Here is a 21,742-nt window from a genome sequence, read left to right on the forward strand (position 1 = left end):
CCAGTTTGATTCCCAGTCAGGGCACATCCCTGGGTTGCAGGCCATATTCCCAGTATGGGGTGTGCTAGAGGCAACCACACACTGATGTTTCACTGCCTCTCTTTCTCCCTCCCTTCCCTATCTCTCTAAAATAAATAAATAAAATCTTAAAAAAAAAAAAACAACAATACCTATGTCACAGGGTTGTTGTAAGGACTAGATGAATACATGAATGTTAATCTGCGGTAAAGTTCCCAGCACTTGATAAGAGGCATTTTGTGTAATGTGTCTATTTATAATCTTACATTTATGTGTAAACCAGGTGAGCACGCGGTAGTGGATGACTTTGCTTTTATGATATTTTTATGGCATTACTTCATGTTTTCCAGGCCCTCCCTGATCCACCCCCAGGGAGACCAGTTCTCTCTGTTGTCTAACGATGTGATCTTGTGGGTCACTCCCACTGTTTTCTAGTGTGTCCTTAGTTTTTGCCTCTACTCCAAGTCTGAGCTGTTTCTGTTTTCTAAATCATTTCAGAATAGAGAACTCAGGGTTTTCTCCTTGGGGCTGCAGGTCCACCAGTCAGCTCAGGTTCAAAGTGCTGCCCTATAAACGGCCTGAACCCTGACTCAGTAGTACTTCTTAGACTCCGCTGCAAATACACTCTCTGAACTCTTGCACGATCTTTGGGCACAAAACATCCTGCCACCCCCTCTTTAAGTGCACTATCACCTTTCCATCCCTCTGTCAGCTTGCTCTTCACGTAGCTTTTGGGCCTGGGTTATCTTTCTGAAACCTCAGGCTACCTCACAGTTTTGCTCTTTCCTGTGCCGTGTCACTCCTAACCTTTCAAGACTGAGAGTCCCAGTCCTTGGTCTGCTTGGCACCCCTCACACACATAAACAGCTTCAGTTCTCTGAACATGCCTCCTGCTGATCTCCAGCTCTGAACCAGTCCACTTGCCCATTTCCTTTGGTTTACTCTGAGGCTGATAGAGATTGCTGAAGAAAAAAAGGTACTTGTGCCCTGGCTGGTGTGGCTCAGTGGATTGAGCCCCGACCTGCAAACCAAAGCGTCACCAGTTTGATTTCCAGCCAGGGCACATGCCTGGGTTGTGGACCAGGTCCCCAGTGGGGGGCATGTGAGAAGCAACCACACATCGATGTTTCTCTCCCTCTCTTTCTCCCTCCCACCCCCTCTGTCTAAAAATAAATAAATAAAATCTTTAAAGAAAAAAGTCACTTAATAATTACCTGTATTACAAATTCATAATAACAAATCTCAGCCAGGTCTTTGAGATTGCAGTCTTTTTATTTATTTTATTCCCTACTGCATCTGTTCCAAATCTTTGTATTTTCCTCAGCCCTCCAGCCCTATCTGTGATGCCTTCCCTGCCAACAATTTACATTGCCAACAGTAGAACAACCTTCCATTTCCCTCAGAAAACAATCTAGACAGGCACGAATTTTCTTGGCATCCTTTCCTCTACTTTCAAATTTAGTTAAATCTGATGTTTCTTATCTTCTTCCTCACACCTCAGAGGCTAATTTCTCCACCTAAGCTTTTTTCCCCTACTTGTGCCTTTGTTCCTCCTGCTTTCTGCCTTCTCCAGCACCTCACTGCATTAATCACCCTTTATTTTCCAAAATTTCCATCTTTCCCATTAGTCGGCCTCCATCTCCTCGCCCTGTCAAGTTTCTTAACTCTTCCGTAGTCACCCAAATAAGCTTCTCTTCCCTCTGCTTCTCTGTCGGTCTACCTGCCACCTTATCTTTCTTTCCTTTCCTGACCAGACTTTAGGAAGAAAATGACTTGACTCTCTCTGTGCCTCCTCACGTCCTACTGTGTGTAGTTCTCTGTAGCCTGACTCTGACTGCAATGACCCCAGTAAGGTGGCTCTCTTCATGACTACCCCATTTGGAATCCAGCGACACCTTTTCAAAGCTTCTCGCTGCCCTCTTTGCCGCACTGACGATGTTCGCCTTCTTTGGCCTCAGCAATGTGACCACCCAGGTTCACCACCCACCTCCATCATCAAGCTTTCTTCGACTCTTCCTCCTCCTCTGTGGTGTTTCTTGCCATTTCCCCCTTCTTTTTCTTCTCAACTTCAACTCCCTTCCATCTCACCCGCTTCTCTGGATTCACTCATTTGCTCATAAGTTTCCTAAATCTCTATTTCCAGCTCCAAACTTTCCTGTGCAGCTCCCAACTTGCACTTCCAAATATCTACCAGACAACTTTCCTTATTTGCTCTGTAGGCATTGTGTCAGTCAAGAGAGGCTAGGCCATGCACAAAAGTCAGAGTGGCTTACAAAGATTTATTTCTTGCTCACATTACACACTCACTGTGACTGTCTGCAGCAGCTGTGACCCTGCTGTCCTCCCTTTAGAACCTAAGCTGACAGAGAAACATCTATCTGGAACATTGCCAGTCATTGTCGCAGAGGGGAAAAAAGATACAGGACAAGCCATGTGCTGGCTCTTAAAGCTTCTGCCCAGAAGTAACACATTTCAGGCCACATTTTATCTGCCAACGCAAGTGACATGGCCACTCCTGAGTTAATTGGGTGGGGAAGTATAATCCTCCTCCAGGGAGGGGCACAGGATATTTGGCATGCGTGATACAATCTGCCATAGGCGTTTCAAGCAAAACACGTCTAAACCTTTTACTCGCTGTGTTATCCTCATCCAAAACCTGTTCCTCCCCCATCTTCTTTTTCTTCTGTTACTTGGCATTACTGTATATTAAGTGAGCCAAGCTAGACATTTCAGAATTGTCTTTAAATTCTTCTCCTCCTTTCCTGTCCCCCCAAATCCAGTTGGTCAAAGAGTCTTCTGTTCTGCCCTGAATCTCTGGTCTCAATGCTTCCTCCTGTGTGCTGCTCCCTGTACCCTAGGCAGAAGTCCTCTGTTTTGTGGGAGACTCCTAGGGATCTCCCTGTCTCCATTCCTCTGCAAATGCGCCCTCTGCCTGCTCTCAAGGCTAGGTTTTTACGGTACAGATCGTACCCTGCCACTCCACTGGTCAAAACTCTGCACATGTCCCCACTGCCCACTGAATGCTCTCCTGTGCTGTTCAGTGTTGTCCCCAGTAGTCAGAACGTAACACTTTCATTTCATCTTTCACCATGCCCTCGTCGACCTTCTGTTCCCCGTGTAATCTGTGCATTTTTATCCCTGGAATGACCACGTCCATCCCAGCCCCCTTATGTTTTCCATTTAAAAAAAAAATAAAGTATAATACAGATACAGTAAAATTTGCCCTTTTCAGTGTACTGTTGTGCAAGTTTTGACAAATGCATGTAGCTGTAGAGCCATCACCTCAATAAAGACATAGAGCAGTCGCACCCTCAGGTTCTCTCGTGCCCTTCCGTACTCAGTCCTTCCCCGTACCTACAGCCCCTGGTGATCGCCGGTATGGATTCTCCCCCTGGAGTTTTGTTTTTTCCAGAATGTCATAGAAATGGATTTCCACAGCTTTGGAGCCTGGCTTCTTTTACTTAGCATAATGCACTTGAGATTCATCCAAGGTTTCGTATGGATCAGCAGTTTGTTCCTTTCTATTGCTGAGTATTGTTTCATGGTATGGATGAACAACACTTTATTTATCCATTCCTATCTTGAGGGGATATTTGGAGAGTTTCCTGTTTTTATCCCATCCTCCCCCTTTCAACTGCTGCATTTAAGGTATGACTCCACGATTTCCTCCCTCCAGGTTTTCCCAGTGCCTTCCATAATGCCCTGATCACGTATCTTTGCAGTTCATTATATATAGTTTCCATGAAAGACAGGAAGGCGTGTTCATTAGTTCTCTCTGTGGCTCTGTCTCTCTTCCCCAACATCTGCACAGCCCTGCAGGTGGGTGCTCAAGTGATAATTATTGACTGGAACATGCCTGGATCACCTTTTTCCCAGGGCATCATCTCTTCAGGTTCTCATTTATAGATTCCAAGAGATTTTAAAAAGAAGAGATTCTGTGGTCCAATAAGTTTGGGAAATGCTACATACTCCATCTCCCTCTTAAAAATTATACCTCATTAAATAAAGGTTCTGAGAAGCTATATAATGGAAAAGCCTTTTAAAATTTGGGTTAACTCAGTATTTCACAAATTTGTTTGACCATAAAACACCCAAATACATCCTGCAGGACTAATATTCCTAAAGAACACATTTTGGGAAAGAGTGCTAGAACTATTTTTAACTCAGTTACATCTCCTCTTGTTCTGCTAGGAACCCAAGTTCACACCTGAATTTGATGGAGTGAGACTTTTCTATACTCATAGATGTTCTTGTATGCATTGGTGTATCATAGATATAGGGCATAGATGCATTGGTGTATGGTCCTCAGCTAAAGGTAACAACAGGTAGAATGGAGCCAGATAAACTCTCATCAAATTTATGCCTAGATGCTAAATAAAATTCCTCATATGGAACCCTGCTGTGCAGCAGAAAAGGATGAAAATTGACCAAATAACAAGATTTAATTTCTTTCCTTGAAATGCATTTCTGAAGGTCTCCTACTTTTTTAAAAGTTTGATTTTAGAGTTTTGGCCATAGAAGAACTTCAGAACTTTTTAAGTGTAAGAGATCATTGCCTAATTTTGTAGCTGATGAGATTGTGGCCCAAAGCTATTATTATGCTTTGTTCAGTGCACACAGTTGCAAGGCGAGACAGAGAGCTGCAACTCTGGTTTCCCAATTTACATTGCAGTGTGCTCTTCCTGAGAACGCTATGCTGGTGTCTTTTTCCTCTTGACTCCCTGAAAATATACTTTGTTGGACCAGTTCAGAGATTTCTTTATCTTCACTTTTATTGCATGCTGTAGGTTTTTTTAAAATTCCAAGTAAGGGTTAAAAGTGATTTTTCTAAGGAAGCTTCCCCATCTTAAATGTCTTTTTTCTTTCTGTGAACAGATCAATGTTTCACCTGTAAATAGAGGACAGAAATTTAGCCCAAAGGCACTGATAGAATAATTCTTTGTCTGGATTTCCCTAGAGAAACCATGCAGTATTGTTTAAGAAAGTACTTAGGGATGAAATGGTTAGGCTAAGGGAAAGTTATAGAAAGTTCAACATCTTGAATTGAACTGGTTTGCTGGAGCAGCTTACTAACTTGTTACCAATTAACATAAAAGAGAAACAGCCTGAGCTCACTTGACACACTGGTGACTAATTACACTTTTTTTTTTTGGTAGGTGGGTAAAAGTGGCAATGTACCAGCAGGCACCACCGTGGATAGCACCATCACACATCCATCTGAGTTTGACTTTTACCTCTGTAGTCATGCAGGAATTCAGGTAATTTGGAAGCTGGTCCAGATCTTTGACTTGATAAGGAGATGCTTGCAAATTCAGCAACTAACTTGAATGGACTTGTTATTATACACTGGGATGTGCATAGCTTAGTTAATGCTTGTGTCCTAGAACTGTTATCTTTTGGTCTAGGTATCTGTTGGTAAGTGTGCCAGGCAAGGATACTTCTGAGTGTAAGGAGTAGATTTCAGTCCTTCTCTCTGGTAGTCAGCCCATGTCAGAAATATATTAATCATAAAACTCTCTCTCCAGGGAACCAGTCGTCCTTCACATTACCAGGTCTTGTGGGATGACAACTGCTTCACCGCAGATGAGCTCCAGCTACTGACTTACCAGCTATGTCACACCTATGTGCGGTGTACACGCTCAGTCTCTATTCCAGCCCCTGCATATTATGCCCGGCTTGTAGCATTCAGAGCAAGGTATCACCTGGTGGATAAAGATCATGACAGGCAAGTTTCTCAGGCACAGGAAAATCCCTGTGTGAAGCAGGATGTTAAAAAAAAAATGAGCTGCTATAGTAAACTTTTTAAGAGTTACTCTTCCTTTTACAGTTTCAGTTACAAGCAGTGACTAAAATTGCATGTGCCTTTGAGAGTTTATAAGGTGACTTTTGGTCCAAGAAGTGCTTGGGCCTGTTTATACTTACTTGTATGGTGTGTCTAAAGCCTGCCCAAGGAAAGCAGTCTGATTTGCAGTTGCCTGTGGTTTTCCCATAGAGCCAAGTGCATTTTAGTTTAGCTCTGGTCATGAGGAGCCTCAGAAGGTGGCCAGCACAGTACCTTGACTCCAATCAACAGAGTCACTCACAGGTCTGTGGATTCCAGTGCATACAAGTGAAAGTCTTGAACTGTTCACTTGGCTTTCAGCACAGTCTGGAAGAATGCACTAGAGTAAACCTGGGTGTGTGTGTGGGAGAGGAGGTGTGCCCTACCATTCTCACCTCCAAATAGGGATCTCAAGAGAGTCAGACTGAGCTACTATTAAATAACTAAACAAGCTCTCTGCAGTCATTTTCTTTTCCAAATGACCATCTGTGAAGTACAGCAGTTTCTGGGCTCTTCCCCAAGTCTCAATTCAGCTGCTAAATACTGTTAAATAGTAGACATTCCACTGCAAATCTATTTCTGTAAGGGTTGGAAACACACTATTATGGAAAATGCCCAGCTGTGACTTTGTACCCTCCTTTCTGTAATATATATTCATTCATTCAACACATTTGTTAGATACTGACTTTGTGCCCAGCACGGCCCTAAGTACTAAAATTACTAAGATGAAGAAGACATGTTTCCTGGGATGTTTCAGTACGGGAGATGGCACGGGAAGAATAGAACTGACAATTAACTCAAAGCAGGATAGGTGAGCGTGCAAAGGGACATCAGGGGAAAGGCTGTTGGAGATTTCATAGCTGGCCCAGAAGGATTTGGCTCTGCAAGGAAGAGAAAGGGATTTTCCAGGCAGAGGGAACAATGGACACAAAGAAGAGAAAGCAAGTGACATGTTTGGACAATAGCAAGTTTTCTTTGGCTGGAACATATGAAAGGGGACAAGCAGGCATAAAGTTAGAAAAGTATGTTAGAGCAAGATTGTCTTTGTTAAATGTAAAAAGCTATTCCTGGGATAAAATAGATAGTACTTAAGAGTTAATTGGGTGTGAGTGGGTGAGAGAAGTCAGAAGAGGGATGATGACTTAAAATTTACCAAGCCCAGATTTCTGGCCAAGATGGAGGCGTAAGCAGACACACTGTGCCTCTTCGCACAACCAAAGAAGGACACCAACAATTTAAAAACAAAAAACAACCAGAACTGACAGAAAATCAAGCTGTATGGAAGTCCGACAACCAAGGAGTTAAAGAAGCAGCATCCATCCAGACTGACAGGACGGGCGGAGACCGCCGCCGGGTGGAGAGGACTCGCCGCAAGGTGGAGGACCCAGGGAAGAGGTGGATTGTGGAGCGGGGCGGTCAAGGCGGCAGCTGGCGGACCAGCAAGGCTGCGGCCGGTGGAGCAGGTGGTCCCACATTCATGTGCAGATAAACTGGGAGGAACACCTGGGGAGCGAGACACACCTCGCAACCCGGGGCCCCAGCGCGGGGAAATAAAGCCTCAAAACACCCATTAAAAACACCTGTGGGTGTTGAAGTGTCAGTGGGAGAAACTCCCAGCCTCACAGGAGAGTTCGTTGGAGAGACCCAGAGGGTCCTAGAACATACACAAGCCCACTCACACAGGAATCAGCACCAGAAGGGCCCAGTGTGCTTAGGAAGTGGCGGAAGTGACTAAAAACCGGCAGAGAGCGGAGCAAGCGCCATTGTTCCTTCTCCACCCCTTCCCCACTTATAGCATCACAACCGGGCGACGTGCATTACCCCGCCCTGGTGAACGCCTAAGGCTCCGCCCCTTATATGTAGCAGGTGCGCCAAGAAAAAAAAAATGGCCCAGATGAAAGAGCACATTAAAACTTCCGGCCAAGATGGAGGCATAGGTAGACATACTGTGCCTCCTCGCACAACCAAGATAGGGACAACGACAATTTAGAAGCAGAATAACAACCAGAACTGACAGAAAATTGTATGGAAGTCGGACAACCAAGGAGTTAAAATAGACCAGTTCATCCAGACCAGTAGGAGGGGCGGAGTTGGGCAGCCAGGCGCAGGTCCCAGCATGGAGAGCATTGGGACCAGAGCTGTAAGGCTTCTGGGGGGTGCAAGACCGCAGGGGGCGAACGCTGAGTGCACAAGTGGCAGCTGGCAGACCCCAGCCAAGGGGTGGCAAACGGCAGACCCAGCAAGGCAGCAATTGTGAAGCAAGACACTGAGTGCAACCCAGGATCCCAGCGCTGGGAAATAGAGCCTTGCAACACTGATTGAAAACCCTGTGGGGGGCTGAGGCTCAGGGAGAGACTCCCAGCCTCACAGGAGAGGTCCTTGGAAAGTCCCACAGGGTGCACAAGCCCACCCATGTGGGAATTGGCACCAGAGGGGCCCAGTTTGCTCAGGGGAAGTGGCAGAAGGGACCAAGGTCCGATGGAGAGCTGAGCAAGCGCCATTGTTCCCTCTCAGACCTGGACCTGGCCCCCGCACACAGCGTCACAACCCAGCGACTGAGGTGCCCTACCCTGGTGAACACCGTAGGTTCCGCCCCTCATACAGGAACAGACCAAAGGGGGGAAAAAAAAAGATGGCTCAAACGGAATTGAAAGCCCCAGAGTCAGTACTTTTAAGTGACTGAGATAGCCAGCCTATCAGATGCACAGTTCAAAGCACTGGTGATCAGGATGCTCACAGAATTGGTTGAATTTGGTCGCAAATTAGATGAAAAAATGAAGGCTACACTAAGTGAAATAAAGGAAAATGTACAGGGAATCAATAGTGATGGGAAGGAAACCAGGCCTCTAATCAATGGGGTGGATCAGAAAGAAGAAAGAAATATTCAACCAGAAAAGAATGAAGAAATAAGAATTCAAAAAAATGAGGAGAGTCTTGGGGACCTCCAGGACATCTTTAAATGTTCCAACATCTGAATTATAGGGGCGCCAGAAGGAGAAGAGGAAGAGCAAGAAATTGAAAATTTATTTGAACAAATAATGAAGGAGAACTTCCCCAATCTGGCAAGGGAAATAGACTTCCAGGAAGTCCAGGAAGCTCAGAGAGTCCCAAAGAAGTTGGACCCAAGAAGAAGCACACCAAAGCACATCGTAATTACATTAGTGAAGGTAAAAGTGAAGGAGAGAATCCTAGAAGCAGCAAGAGATAAGGGGACAGTAACCTATGAAGGAGTTCCCATCAGACTGTCAGCTGATTTCTCAAAAGAGACCTTGCAGGCAAGAAGGGGCTGGAAAGAAGTATTCCAAGTCATGAAAGGCAAGGACCTATATCCCAGATTGCTCTATCCAGCAAAGCTTTCATTTAGAATGGAAGGGCAGACAAAGTGCTTCTCAGATAAGGTCAAGTTAAAGGACTTCATTATCACCAAGCCCTTATTTTATGAAATGTTAAAGGCACTTATCTAAGAAAAAGAAGATAAAAACATGTGCAGTAAAATGACAGCAAACTCACAGTTATTAACAACCACACCTAAAACAAAACCAAAAGCAAACTAAGCAAACAACTAGAACAGGAACAGACCCACAGAAATGGAGATCACATGGAGGGTTATCAGTGGGGAAGGAGAGGGGGAAAACGTACAGAGAATAAGTAGCATAGATGGTAGGTAGAAAATAGATAGGGGGTGGTTAAGAATAGTATGGGAAATTTAGAAGCCAAAGAATGTATATGTGTGACCCATGGACATGAACTAAAAGGGGGAAATGTGGGTGGGAGGGAGTGTGCAGGGTGGAGGGGAATAAAGGGAGGAAATGGGACAACTGTAATAGCATAATCAATAAAATATAAATTTTATAAAAACTTTACCAAACCCTTTATAGCACTTGGTACCCTTAAGAAGTTTGTTCAGAAGCCATTATTATTACCCTAAAAGACCGAAGTTCACAGGAGTGGTTACTTGTCCAAGGTCACATAGCTAGTCAGGGGAAGACAAGAAGGAACTGGTGGCAGAATAGCATTTGCTGAGTATCTGCTATGTTGCAGCCCCATGCTAGGCACAAAAATCCATTCATTCATTCCACAAATATTTATTGAGACTGCACTATGTGCCAGACAGTAGAGATGGTGAGTAAGACAAAGTTCCTGCTTTCTTGGAGTTTATGTCCCAGAGAAGAAATAAATAATTACCCAATTAATAATTTAATTTTAATTGCATTTCTTTCAAGTGGAGAAAAGTAGAGTGTTCTGTGGAAGTATGTTCCAGGTGGCTCTGGCCTGAACTTTGCAGTCAGGGAAGATTTCATTGGGGGAAATGACATTTGTCTAAAGCCTAAAGGCCAGTAGGCGTTAACCAGACATAATGGCCAGTAGAAGTCCTTATGGAGGCACTGTTAAGGATTTGGGTCTTTGCAGATATTATTTGAGTATTACAACAAATAAGTGGTATTGCATTTTTCAGTTCAACAAACGGATGTGTATAGAGACATTACGAATATTTAAGAAACCACAGCTGGAGCCTAAGGTCTTGAATCCAGTACTATTCATGCTATTTGAAACATCTGAAGTTTGACATGGTCTTTTGTTACATCTGGTTTTTTTTATTTTTTTTATTTTGCTTTATTCTCTTTACAGTGCAGAAGGCAGTCATGTGTCAGGACAGAGCAATGGCCGAGATCCTCAGGCCTTGGCTAAAGCGGTGCAGATCCACCATGATACCCAGCACACAATGTATTTTGCCTGAGAGTCTCAGAAGAACTCCACCAATGTGGCACCCCATGCAACCTCAAAATGTTTCAAATGCCTACCGCCTCTAGAGAGAGCCAAGTTGACTTCAGTTTATCTTCTACCAGCAGCTCGGAATAGTTGCACTGAATTAATACTTTGCAGCGCTGTCTGATGCATCAACAAAATTGAGCCATTTTTTAAAAGTAGTAGATATTCATAGATTGTCTTTTCTGATGCACTGGACTGAATTTTTACCTCAACATGCAAAGGCTAAACAGCCTGAACTTTCTAAAGGACTTTACAAGAAAGGTTTCTATGGAATATTTTGCTAGCTGTGGTGTTCACTGCATCCCTCTAGTCTTATAAGAGAAGATTGTTCCTTTTTTCTGTATTCATCGAGTGGGATGTATGTATCAGTGGAAGAGAAAAACCAAACAATCTACTTCAGTTTAGTGTAACTATTTAATTATGTGGGTCCATAGACTTTTTAATGGAGATTTCTGACTTTGCCACTGTATATGCCTTTAACGAGCATTAATTTTTTGAAAGTTTTACAGAGTTTTATTAGTTTTACTACTTTATCTTATGATCCCTACAGTCTTGTGCTGATGCAAGTACAGGCTGCCAGGCAATTGCACTATATTTGGCTCCAGATTCAAACAGGCAGTTCTCTTATTTGGCCGACTCTTATGAATGTGTAACACAAACAGATGTAATGCATGTCGCAGTGACAGATAACCCTGCCGTGGTAAAAAGTTCTCATGTTTTCCCCCTCTTTGAAAACAATTAGCTCTTAGTATTTTTCAGAGTTTTCAAAAGTGCCCATTTTATGCTGCTGTGTGGTTTATCAGATCTAAGGGATTTTTAAACTTTTCTCATAGAAAGTTAACTTTGGCAATAAACATTTTTTAAGGTCCCTTCACTCCGTTTCCCCCGCCCCCGACAATGAGTTTTCTAGATGAAATTTTGGTATGATTTTATCAGCTATTTCTTATAAATCATAATCTGGCAATTCCTGAAATCAGTCAGAAAAGACATATATTTCCATGCCTTTTTAAAGAATTGTTTTTTATCTGTTTTATAGTCACTGTTGGTGTCCTGTCACTTTGTTTTAAAATAAGCTAGAACCAGGATGCTTCCTTACTGGATAGGCGTTGCCAGTCCTTAAGGTACATTGAGTGATGCTGCAACTTGCAAAAATGTACCAGCATTTAAAACCTTTTCCTGGGAATCAAGGTTACACAACTACTTACTCGCAGTGCAGATGCTGTGCTTCTCTTTCAACCTGAAATGTACTTGGTGAGGTTTTCTTCCTTTTAGTAAAGTAGAACTTCATAGAAAGGTTGATTTTTTTCTTTTCTGAATAGATTCTGGATTCTGTTCACAGGGAGCCAGGATTCATTTCTTGTCCGTCTGGAGGTGATATAAAGCAAACATTAGTTACAATGTAGGGAAAAACTATTTTGTATTTAGTATAGATAATACTTTGTGAATGGACAACAGTTACATAGAGTCTTGCTGGTTCCAGCCAGTGTTGCCCAGCCCAGATTTCACTGACTTGTAGTTCTCGCTCCTGGAACCTCAGGAGTAAGAGCTGGAAAAGGTGGGTAAGAGACCCAGAGCCACACTCCACATGGATGAGGAAGGTCCTGGAGAAGACATAGACACAATGTGGTGAACCGAATTTGCCGCCTCTGTCTGGAATCACGGGATCTGATGGTGAAGGGTGTTTGCTTGAAGTCATTAGCCGGTCCAAATCTTTTAAACTAGCCTTCTCAAAATCCCAGCAATATCAAGCCCTGTTTTTCTTCAGTCTTTTAAACAAGCTTGTAAATACATTGAAGTTTACATTTCTATATGCTGTGGATCAGCGGCGCCACCAGTGTTCGCTGGGACTGGTCTCTGAGAGTTTTGGTATGATGCATATCAAGTTCTGTAGCTCATTAAGATGGGTGCAGACATCCTTATTCTCTGCATACAGTGAGATGAAAGAAAGCAAGCTCTGTAATTGAGGCACAACATAGTGAAGAGATGGCAGATGTTAATTTCTTAAGATTTTCCTTTTTTTCAAATACCTCACTTGGATACTACAAATCAGGACATGCTGGTGAGGGGCTGGCTACTGCTTTTATTCACACCTGTTCAGGGAGAGCACAGAAAATACCCTTCAGCATGGCCACCCTGGACCCATGAGGAGGAAAAACAAGCTTTTTTAGGAGGAGGACTCACTGGAGTCCAGGATGTGAAGAACTCTTGGTGGCTGGCTGGCTGGCTGGCTGGCCGGCTGGCTGGCCAGCGGGCACCACACCTGCACTTGAGTGCCTCGGGCTTGCTTGTTCATAACGCACAGAAGAAGCTTCACTTCTCACCATCTCCTGGCATGAATGGAGCAGGGAGCAAGGCAGAGTGCCTGGAAGCCCTGATTCACTTGCCTGCAGTTGGGCTGTATGCTCAACCTTGAACTCTACAGTTTGTATGACCTCAGTCATTCCTAGTACACTGGGGCAAATGACTGTGGTGGTGGAGGAAAAGCCGGGAGGCCTATTTTTATAGGAAAACAGTACCTTTAAGGGTGCAACACTGTTGTTTTGGAGGAAAGGAAAGAAATATGGAAGAACTAGGATTATTGGGGGGGAAAAACTTGCTGAGGGGTGAATCTTTAAAAAGTAATCACTGCAGAATCAGAGTTGCAGCAGTATTATTGCAAGCAAGTCTGAATTCATAATTTTAATTGGGCCTGACAATTTGAATTTGTAACCCTCTGGACTGACTGAATTGTTATGCATGTGTCAATCAATGGGAGGTGTGCATTCACTAGAAGTAGGTTTAGGATGCTTGGTTTTTTAAAATGCAGCCTGTTTAGGCACTTGTCATGTAGTGTGAAAGATTTAAATGTAGCAATGCTAAAGAGTAACTATGTAGGGACAAGGTGCGGGGACATTAAGAGAGCGGTGAAGATCCAAATGTTGAACCAGTTATGTTTTCCTGTTAGCTGTTGAACCCTGAGCAATTTATAAACAGAACCAGCTGGCTTAACACGGCTAGTTGAGGCAGGCAGAACATATTCATTCTTACTGTAAATTCTATTTGCTGCTTCCAAAGGTGATGATTTACAAGCAGACATATTCTGTACGGTCTGTATTTTAGAACCTGGTGCCCAGCCTATATCAGAGCTTAGCTACCTGGCTCAACTACCTACCCTTCTGGTGGGAATCGGTAACCTGTTGTTGAACGAGGCTCACCCTCTCCACCCTGCCCTAGCGACCCTTTGTTGGATGTGCTGTAAGATTTTCTTGCTCAATAGCAAGGAGGTAACTCTGCTTTCATTTTAAGAAAGTGGAGGCTGAGGGCATTGTATCAATACGGCTTCAACTCCAAGGATTTTTCCTTGTAAAATTAAAGGGAAGATCTTGTTATTGATTAATCATTTTCTTATCCCTTGCTATTGACATATTCATGCTCTTTCTATGTCTAGTGACTGAAAATGTTTGCATTTGTTCATTTGACTAATGGTGTAATTTTTGTTTCTATATTGTTAGACCTGTAATGTTTTAAAATGTATTTTATTGAATTTGGACTGGATGTATATCTCTAGCAATACGAGGTACTTTCTAAACTAAGGGAGGGTGGTATCCCCATGTTGAGATAAGATGATGGTTGTTTAAATTTCGTGATTTTTTTTTTGGCCTGCAGGGATATTTTGTGTTCATGTGTCCAAAAAAGAATAAATTGGCATTCACGTGCCAAAAGTTGTTTTTCTTGTCAATTGTCTAATAAATATGGAGTATACTGTTATGTCAATACACATGGTTGCTTTTTAAAAACAATGTCCTCAATTTAAGAAATTGAGAAAGAATAACATGGGGAAACTTTGTGTTTTTAACTCCTGGGTCTCCTTGTTTTTAGAAATTGTATTTGGGAATTTTAGGAGAGCTTCCCACAACATTTCATCTATGAAAACTTTTACAAGATTCATCAGGGTTCTGGGGTACAGCTCTTACTGTGAAGATCTATTAAAGTGTTGTTTCGAGAAAAATCTGCTGTCTTCAGAGAGCAATATGGCCACACACTTTATGTGGCTGACTTTAGACAAGGAGCTGCCCAAATTCACTCACCCTGGGGCTATCCAATCTCATGTCTTAAAAGAAATAATTATCACTAGCAAAGCCCTTTTGTTAAGTTATGCCAGGGATAACACAGAGATTTGCATACTATGGCCTTTATCATCTGGGAATTTATAGTTAACCAAAGGGACAAATCCTGTGTACACTAGCTTAACTACAAGTAATTGTTTTTTCTGTCAGCGCAGAATCCCCCTTTCCATATTTATCCATTATCAAACATTTATCATGAACCCATGCCAAGTTCAGCCTAGGTGCTAGGAACACAGACGAATAAAAACAACTCTTCAAAGAATTCATTCTACTGTGGCATGGGTTGGGGAGGAATCAGTGACACCAACATTTTCTGAGCACCTAGTATGCACCAGTCACTTTATATTGACATCTTTCACCCTCAGCGACAGTCTTTTGAGGTTGATAGTGATATACCCATTGTAAAGATGAGTCCGCTTCAAAGGGGTTAAGTAACACAGTTACAGAGTGGCAAAGCTAGAACGTGAATCCAGACCTGTCTAAATTCATTACACCTGGTACTGAGCATGAAATCACAGAAACTTAAAAAGGGAAACAACTTTTACCATGGAGGGTCAGAAAGACTTTGGGGTGATGGTGAATTTTAGGATAGACCATGAAGCATGAGGGGCAGCTTACGGAAGGACAAGGGGATAGTAGACGCATTGTTCCCTGGCCACAGATTATGGTAGCTATAATCTTTGTCTACCCAAATACTTTCCCTTATTCCTTCTTTGGGTGATAGGATTCCTTTCTGATGGGAACTCCACTGTTTTGTGTGTTGCAGGCAAGTCCCTATGGCCTTCCCCTTACTTCATTTCCCCACCATTTGTGTCACGTTCATGTTATCCTTGAATCGGTTGCTGGGTGTTACACCAGCCAAAATGGCTCAGGTGCCCACTCCTGGTGTGTGTGAGGGGGTTACCAGCAAGTAGGGATGGCAGACTGATCAGCACCATTATATGACACGTGACTCCTCTTTTTTTCTCCATCTCTTGGCTCTGATTTCCTCGATGTTGACTTCACTCTCCGGAAGCTAGTGGCACATCTTTAAGGAGAAGAGGGACAGAGTCAGACAGAAAAACTAGCAACTGTATTACAAATTGTCTGTACAAGTTTAACAAACACTTCTGGAGCCCTATTTTGTGTTAGGAAATGTTAAGATGAAACACACAAGTTTTGAGCATTGAAAATTTACTTGTAAACTCGGGGCCACACATATGACAAGGTAGCTTTTGAGCATGTACATTCACATGTATACATGAGAATGTATACACTGTCCCTGACTGGTGTGGTTCAGTGGGTTGGGCATCGTCCCACAAACCGAAAGGTGGCAGGTTCAATTGATGGTTGTGGTGCGAACCCAAAGCAACCTACTGGTGTTTCTCTCTCACGTCGATGTTTCTCTCCTTCTCTTTCTCCCTCCTTCCCCCCTTTCTAAAAAGTAATTAGTTCATTACTTTTTCAAAAGAATGTATGCATGGTGACATGGACCACTTAGGTTCCTAACCTAGCTTAGGGCATCAACGAAAGCCACTTAGAGGAAGTGGTGACTCTTGAAGAGCTGTCTCATAAAGAACGAACAAGAGTTTTATAAATGAACAAGGTGAAAGAAGGTATCCCAGGTTTTCTCATCACATTCAAAGGCACAGAAGGAAAGAAAAACCCCCAAACATGACTTGTTTGGATGAATTACAAGTAATTTCAGTTATCTTAGATTTCAAGGGATGAGAGAGGCAGTAAATATGCTAAGGTTGGACTATAGAGGCAAGCACCAGTTCCTGACAGGACAGGACCTGAATGGCATTCTACAGAGTTTCAAGTTTATCCCAGGGGTACAGGGGAATCGCACCATCGGATCTGTGTTAGTTATGCTGGCACTAGTGTGTTGAGGTGGTTGAAGCTGAAGTTCTGCTGAAGGGAAGTTAAGAGTTTTATTACAATAGTCCAAGCAAAAGATGAGGAGGATTGAACTTGAGTAGTGAAAGTGCAGCTGGAGAGAGGAAACAAGCACAAGAGATATTCAGAAAGTAAAAAAAGCAGAACTTGGTGAAAATGGATATGGACAGTGGGGGGAATGAGGCAGACTCATTAGGAGGGCTCTCAGCTTTCTGACTTAGGAAGCTGCGTACATAGTAGTGCCACTGAGCCAATGAATACCGAAGAAGCAGATTCATGACTTACTGAAAGGAGGAAGGTGACAAACAATTTGACAGTGATGCATGTGAACTGCAGAGAGATTGGAAGCCATCAGTATGTAGCTAGTGATTAAAAGCATTCTAATAAATAGTCAGCTATTGTGAATAATGTTACTATGAACATGAATGTACACATATCTCTTTGAGACTCTGCTTTCAATTATTTTGGCTATAACCCCAGAAGTGGAATTGCTGAATCATATGGTAATTCTGTGTTTAATATTTTGAGGAACCACTATACTGTTTTCCATAGTGGCTGTGCCATTTTTCATTCCCATTGACAGTGCACAAGTGTTCTAATTTCTCAATATCCTCACTAGGGACAGTTGTTGATTTCTGTTTTTTGATAATAGCTACCCTAAGGGATATGAAGTGGTATCGCGTTGTGATTTTGGCTTGCATTTTCCTAATGATAAGTGATGTTGACCACCTTTTCATGTGCTCATTGGCCATTGTATAGCTTCTTTGGAGAAATATTTATTCTAGTCCTTTGCCCATTTTTGAATTATGTCCCTTTTTAAAATATTTTATTTATTTATTTTTAGAGAGAGGGGAGAGGAGGGAGAAAGAAGGGAAAGAAACATTGATGTGTGAGAGAAACACCAATCAGCTTCCTCTCATGTGCTCCCAACCAGAGACCCGTCCCACAACCCAGGCAGGTGCCCTTACCAGGAACCAAACTGCCAACTCTTTGGTCCGCAGGCCAGCACTCAATCCATGGAGCTACACCAGCAAGGTCTGAGTCCTTCAATTTTTTAAAAATATATTTTATTGACTATGCTATTACAGTTGTCCCATTTCCACCCCCTTCATTCCCCTCCACCCTGCACACCCTCTCCCACCCACATTCTTCCCCTTTAGTTCATGTCCATGTGTCATACTTATAAGTTCTTTAGCTTCTACATTTCTCATACCATTCTTACCCTCCCCCTGTCTATTTTCTACCTACCATCTATGCTACTTATTCTCTGTACGTTTTCCGCCTCTCTCCTCCTCCCACTCCTCTGTTGCTAACCCTACATGTGATCTCCATTTCTGTGGTTCTGTTCCTGTTCTAGTTGTTTGCTTAGTTTCTTTTGGTTTTGCTTTAGGTGTGGCTGTTAATAATTGTGAGTTTGCTGTCCTTTTACTATACATGTTTTTATCTTCTTTTTCTTAGATAAGTGCCTTTAACATTTCATAAAATAAGGGCTTGGTGATGATGAACTCCTTTAACTTGACCTTATCTGAGAAGCACTTTATCTGCCCTTCCATTCTAAATGAAAGCTTCACTGGATAGAGTAATGTGGGATATAGGTCCTTGTCTTTCATGACTTGGAATACTTCTTTCCAGCCCCTTCTTGCCTGCAAGGTCTCTTTTGAGAAATCAGATGACAGTCTGATGGGAACTCCTTTGTAGGTTACTGTCCCCTTATCTCTTGCTGCTTCTAGGATTCTGTCCTTCATTTTTACCTTGGCTAATGTAATTATGATGTGCCTTGGTGTGCTTCTTCTTGGGTCCAGCTTCTTTGGGACTCTCTGAGCTTCCTGGACTTCTTGGAAGTCTATTTCCTTTGCCAGATTGGGGAAGTTCTCCTTTATTATTTGTTCAAATGTGTTTTCAATCTGTTGCTCTTCCTCTTCCCCTTCTGGTACCCCTATAATTCAGATGCTGGAATGTTTCAAGATGTCCTGGAGGTTCCTAAGCTTCTCCTCGTTTTTTCTGAATTCTTATTTCTCCATTCTTTCCTGTTTGATTGTTACTTTCTTCCTTCTGGTCCACTCTATTGTTTTGAGTCCCAGTTTCCTTCCCATCACTATTGGTTCCCTGTGCATTTTCCTTCATTTCTTTTATGGTAACCTGCATTTGTTCATCTAATTTGCGCCCAAAATCAACCAATTCTGTGAGCTTCTGATCACCAATGTTTTGAAATGTGCATCTGATAGATTGGCTATCTCTTGGTCGCTTAAAATGATGAGTCCTGGGGCATTGATTTGTTCTTCTGCTTGAGACATGTCTCTCTCTCTCTCTCTCTCTCTTTTTTTGGTCTGGTCGCTGATGTTACAGTGAGGAACGGAGCCTTAGGTGTTCACCAGGACTGGGCACCCCAGTCGCTAGATTGTGACGTTGCATGTGGGGGTTGGGGGCGGGAGGGAACAATGGCGGTAGCTCCGTTCTCTGTGGGACCTCAGTCCCTTCTCTAGGATCCTGGGTTGCACGCTCTGCCCTGCCCCACAATCGCCGCCTCACTGGGTCAGCCAGCTGCCGCTTGCGTACTCAGGGTCCACCCGCTGCGATCTTGTGCACCCCAGATGCCTTATGTGCCCCCGGATGCCTTATGCACCCAACTCTCTCTGCTCTCCTTGCCGCAGCCCATGCCTGGCTGCTCATCTCCGCCCCTCCTACCAGTCTGGATGAACGGGTCTACTTCAACTTCTTGGCTGTCTGACTTCCATTCAGATAAATTCTCTAACAGTTCTGGGTGTTATTCTGCCTCTAAATTGTTGTTCCAATCTTGGTTGTGTGTGGAGGTATGGTGCGTCCACCTATGCCTCCATCTTGGCCATAAGTCGGTCCTTCAATTTTTAAAGGACAATTTTAATAGTTAGTGTAGTTTGATGTATTTTTTCTTTCAACTGTGAAGATGTTATTCTGTTGTCTCTTAGCTTCCATTGTTCTGTTGGAAATTTGGCTATCAATTCCTTTGAAGAAGTGATGGTTAATTTTATGCCAACTTGGCTGGATAGATCACTGAAAAAACATTATTCTGGGTATGCCTTGAAGGTGTTTCTGGGAGAGATTAGCATTTGAATCAGTAGACTGAGTTAAGAGATCTACCCCCACCAATGTGGGCAGGCATCATCCAATCCATGAAAGGTCCAGATAGATCAAAAAGGCAATGGAAGGGCAAATTTTCTCTCTTCTTGAGCTGCAACATCCTTTAAACATCAGAGCTCCTGATTCTCAGGGCTTCAGACTCTAGAACTTAACATTAGCAGCCTCCTGGTTCTTAGGACTTTGTACTCAAACTAGTTCTCTTGCTTACAGATGGCCTATTGTATGACTTTTTGTAATTGCATGAGGCCAATCCTATCTCCTTTTAGCTCTCTCTCTGTATATCCCATTGGTTCTGTTTCTCTGAGAACCCTTTACTGACATAGAACCCTTTAGTAATCCTTTTTCTTCTGGCAGATTTTAGTATCTTCTCTTGGTTTTCAACACTTTTACTGTAATAGGCCTAGGTATCTTTGTATTTATCCTGCTTAGGACTGAAACCAGAAAAGTCAGTGTTCATTCTGTCCTTGGGTCTGTTTTATTTTTTTAAAGATGTTATTTATTTATTTTTAGAGAGACAGGAAGGGAGGGAGAAAGAGAGGGAGAGAAACATTGATGTGGGAGATACATCAATCTGTTGCCTCTCACACACCCCTAACCAGGGACAGGGCTCGCAACCCAGGCATGTGCCTGAGTGGGAATCAAACTGGTGACCTTCTGGTTTGCAGGCTGCTGCCCAGTCCACTGAGCCACACCAGCCGGGATAGATTGGATCTTTATAGGCACTTTATTCAGATGTTGGCAATCTGAGAAGACAGGGGATTATGTACCCTAAAAACCATCTTAACATCTTATCTCAAGCCAACCTTTTCGTAAGGAGAAGAAAAGGATAGGTAAGAGTTTGGGAAAAGGTTAATTCGATAAGGGTTGCAGTCCAGCTGCAATTTTCCTAGTATTTCTTTATCTACTCCTCAATTATTCTTTATCTGCATCACATATGTTCCCTCCCTGGAACACGTGGCTCAGATACCATCATTTGCAGACCCCTGGGGCCCAAAGCTTGAACTGCTTGTCAACCTCCTGGGTTCACATAGGTCACGTGTTCCAGTTCCTGGAACAACAGCTTTTCACTTGCATTAATCACTTAAGCCTATCAGGTATAATCAGGACTTTGTCTTATTCATCTCGGTAAAACCAGCACTCACCGTCTGACAGGAAGTAGGTGCACTTTAATGTGTGTTAAACAAGTGAAATCTGTAGTCTCCCACAGATATTTAAGAAAGCAATGCTTGAATTCCCCTCCACCCTGCACTTTGTTCTTCCAGTGACCTTGTTCTAAATTCCAGTCTCCGTGATCTCTTTCTTTGACCTTGTTACTGGCCCCAGAACTTGATTGGCATTTGGACATGGTATTTGTCATGTTTAGTCCTGTTTTCTCTAACTGCCTTTACTTAACTGTCTTCAGGGTCTCAGTGTCTCATGCGACATTAATCTCCTACCCCCAACCCAGTGTTTGTGGGTCAGGGGGCCAATTCAGACATAAGAAATAATGAAGAAAAGTTTTAAAATTCTTGTTAACAGAGACCAAATAAGGGGACTAAATGGTAATGGAAAAAAATACAATAGAGATTAAATTTTTAAAAAAGGTACCAAACACAATGGCAATTTATTTTACATATTACTTTTCAATGTACACACATTTTATATAGTTATAATCTTAATATTTTCTGTTATTTCATTAACTATTACCTAATAAACTAATATTTTTAAGACTGAAATCATGACATTTTGTCATCATAATAATTCATTTGACAAACATTCACTGAATACCTACTGCCTGCCTGACATTGTAAGCATCAGGACTACAAAGATAAATAATGGTTTTTCTTTTTGTTTGTTTGTTTTGTGTTTGGATTCCTGCTTTATTCCAATGGTCAATATTCTTCCCTTTACCTATTGACTTAAGTGGCCTTAGAGTATGTTCTGATATTTCTTAAAAAAAAATTAATTTTAGACAGAGGAAAGGAAGGAGAAAGAGAAAGACAGAGACAGAGACAGATGACAGAGAAACATCAATTTGCTGTTCCATTTATGT

At 42.6% G+C, this 21,742-nt stretch overlaps 1 protein-coding gene across 1 annotated transcript in view; it reads left to right on the forward strand.

The window, feature by feature from the left end:
• The window catches only part of AGO4 (argonaute RISC component 4), a 37,663-nt gene extending 23,348 nt beyond the window's left edge, over positions 1–14,315 (forward strand). The window contains exons 16-18 of the mRNA XM_045858843.1: positions 5,175–5,276; positions 5,544–5,743; positions 10,469–14,315. Coding sequence (XP_045714799.1) covers positions 5,175–5,276; positions 5,544–5,743; positions 10,469–10,577 — 411 coding nt within the window. The 3' untranslated portion in view covers positions 10,578–14,315. The remainder of the gene's footprint in view (positions 1–5,174; positions 5,277–5,543; positions 5,744–10,468) is intronic.
• Positions 14,316–21,742: the final 7,427 nt, after the last annotated feature.

The sequence above is a fragment of the Phyllostomus hastatus genome, unplaced genomic scaffold (assembly GCF_019186645.2).
Source record: "Phyllostomus hastatus isolate PE091 unplaced genomic scaffold, TTU_PhHast_1.1 phas_scaffold_182, whole genome shotgun sequence".
Classification (NCBI taxonomy): domain Eukaryota; kingdom Metazoa; phylum Chordata; class Mammalia; order Chiroptera; family Phyllostomidae; genus Phyllostomus; species Phyllostomus hastatus.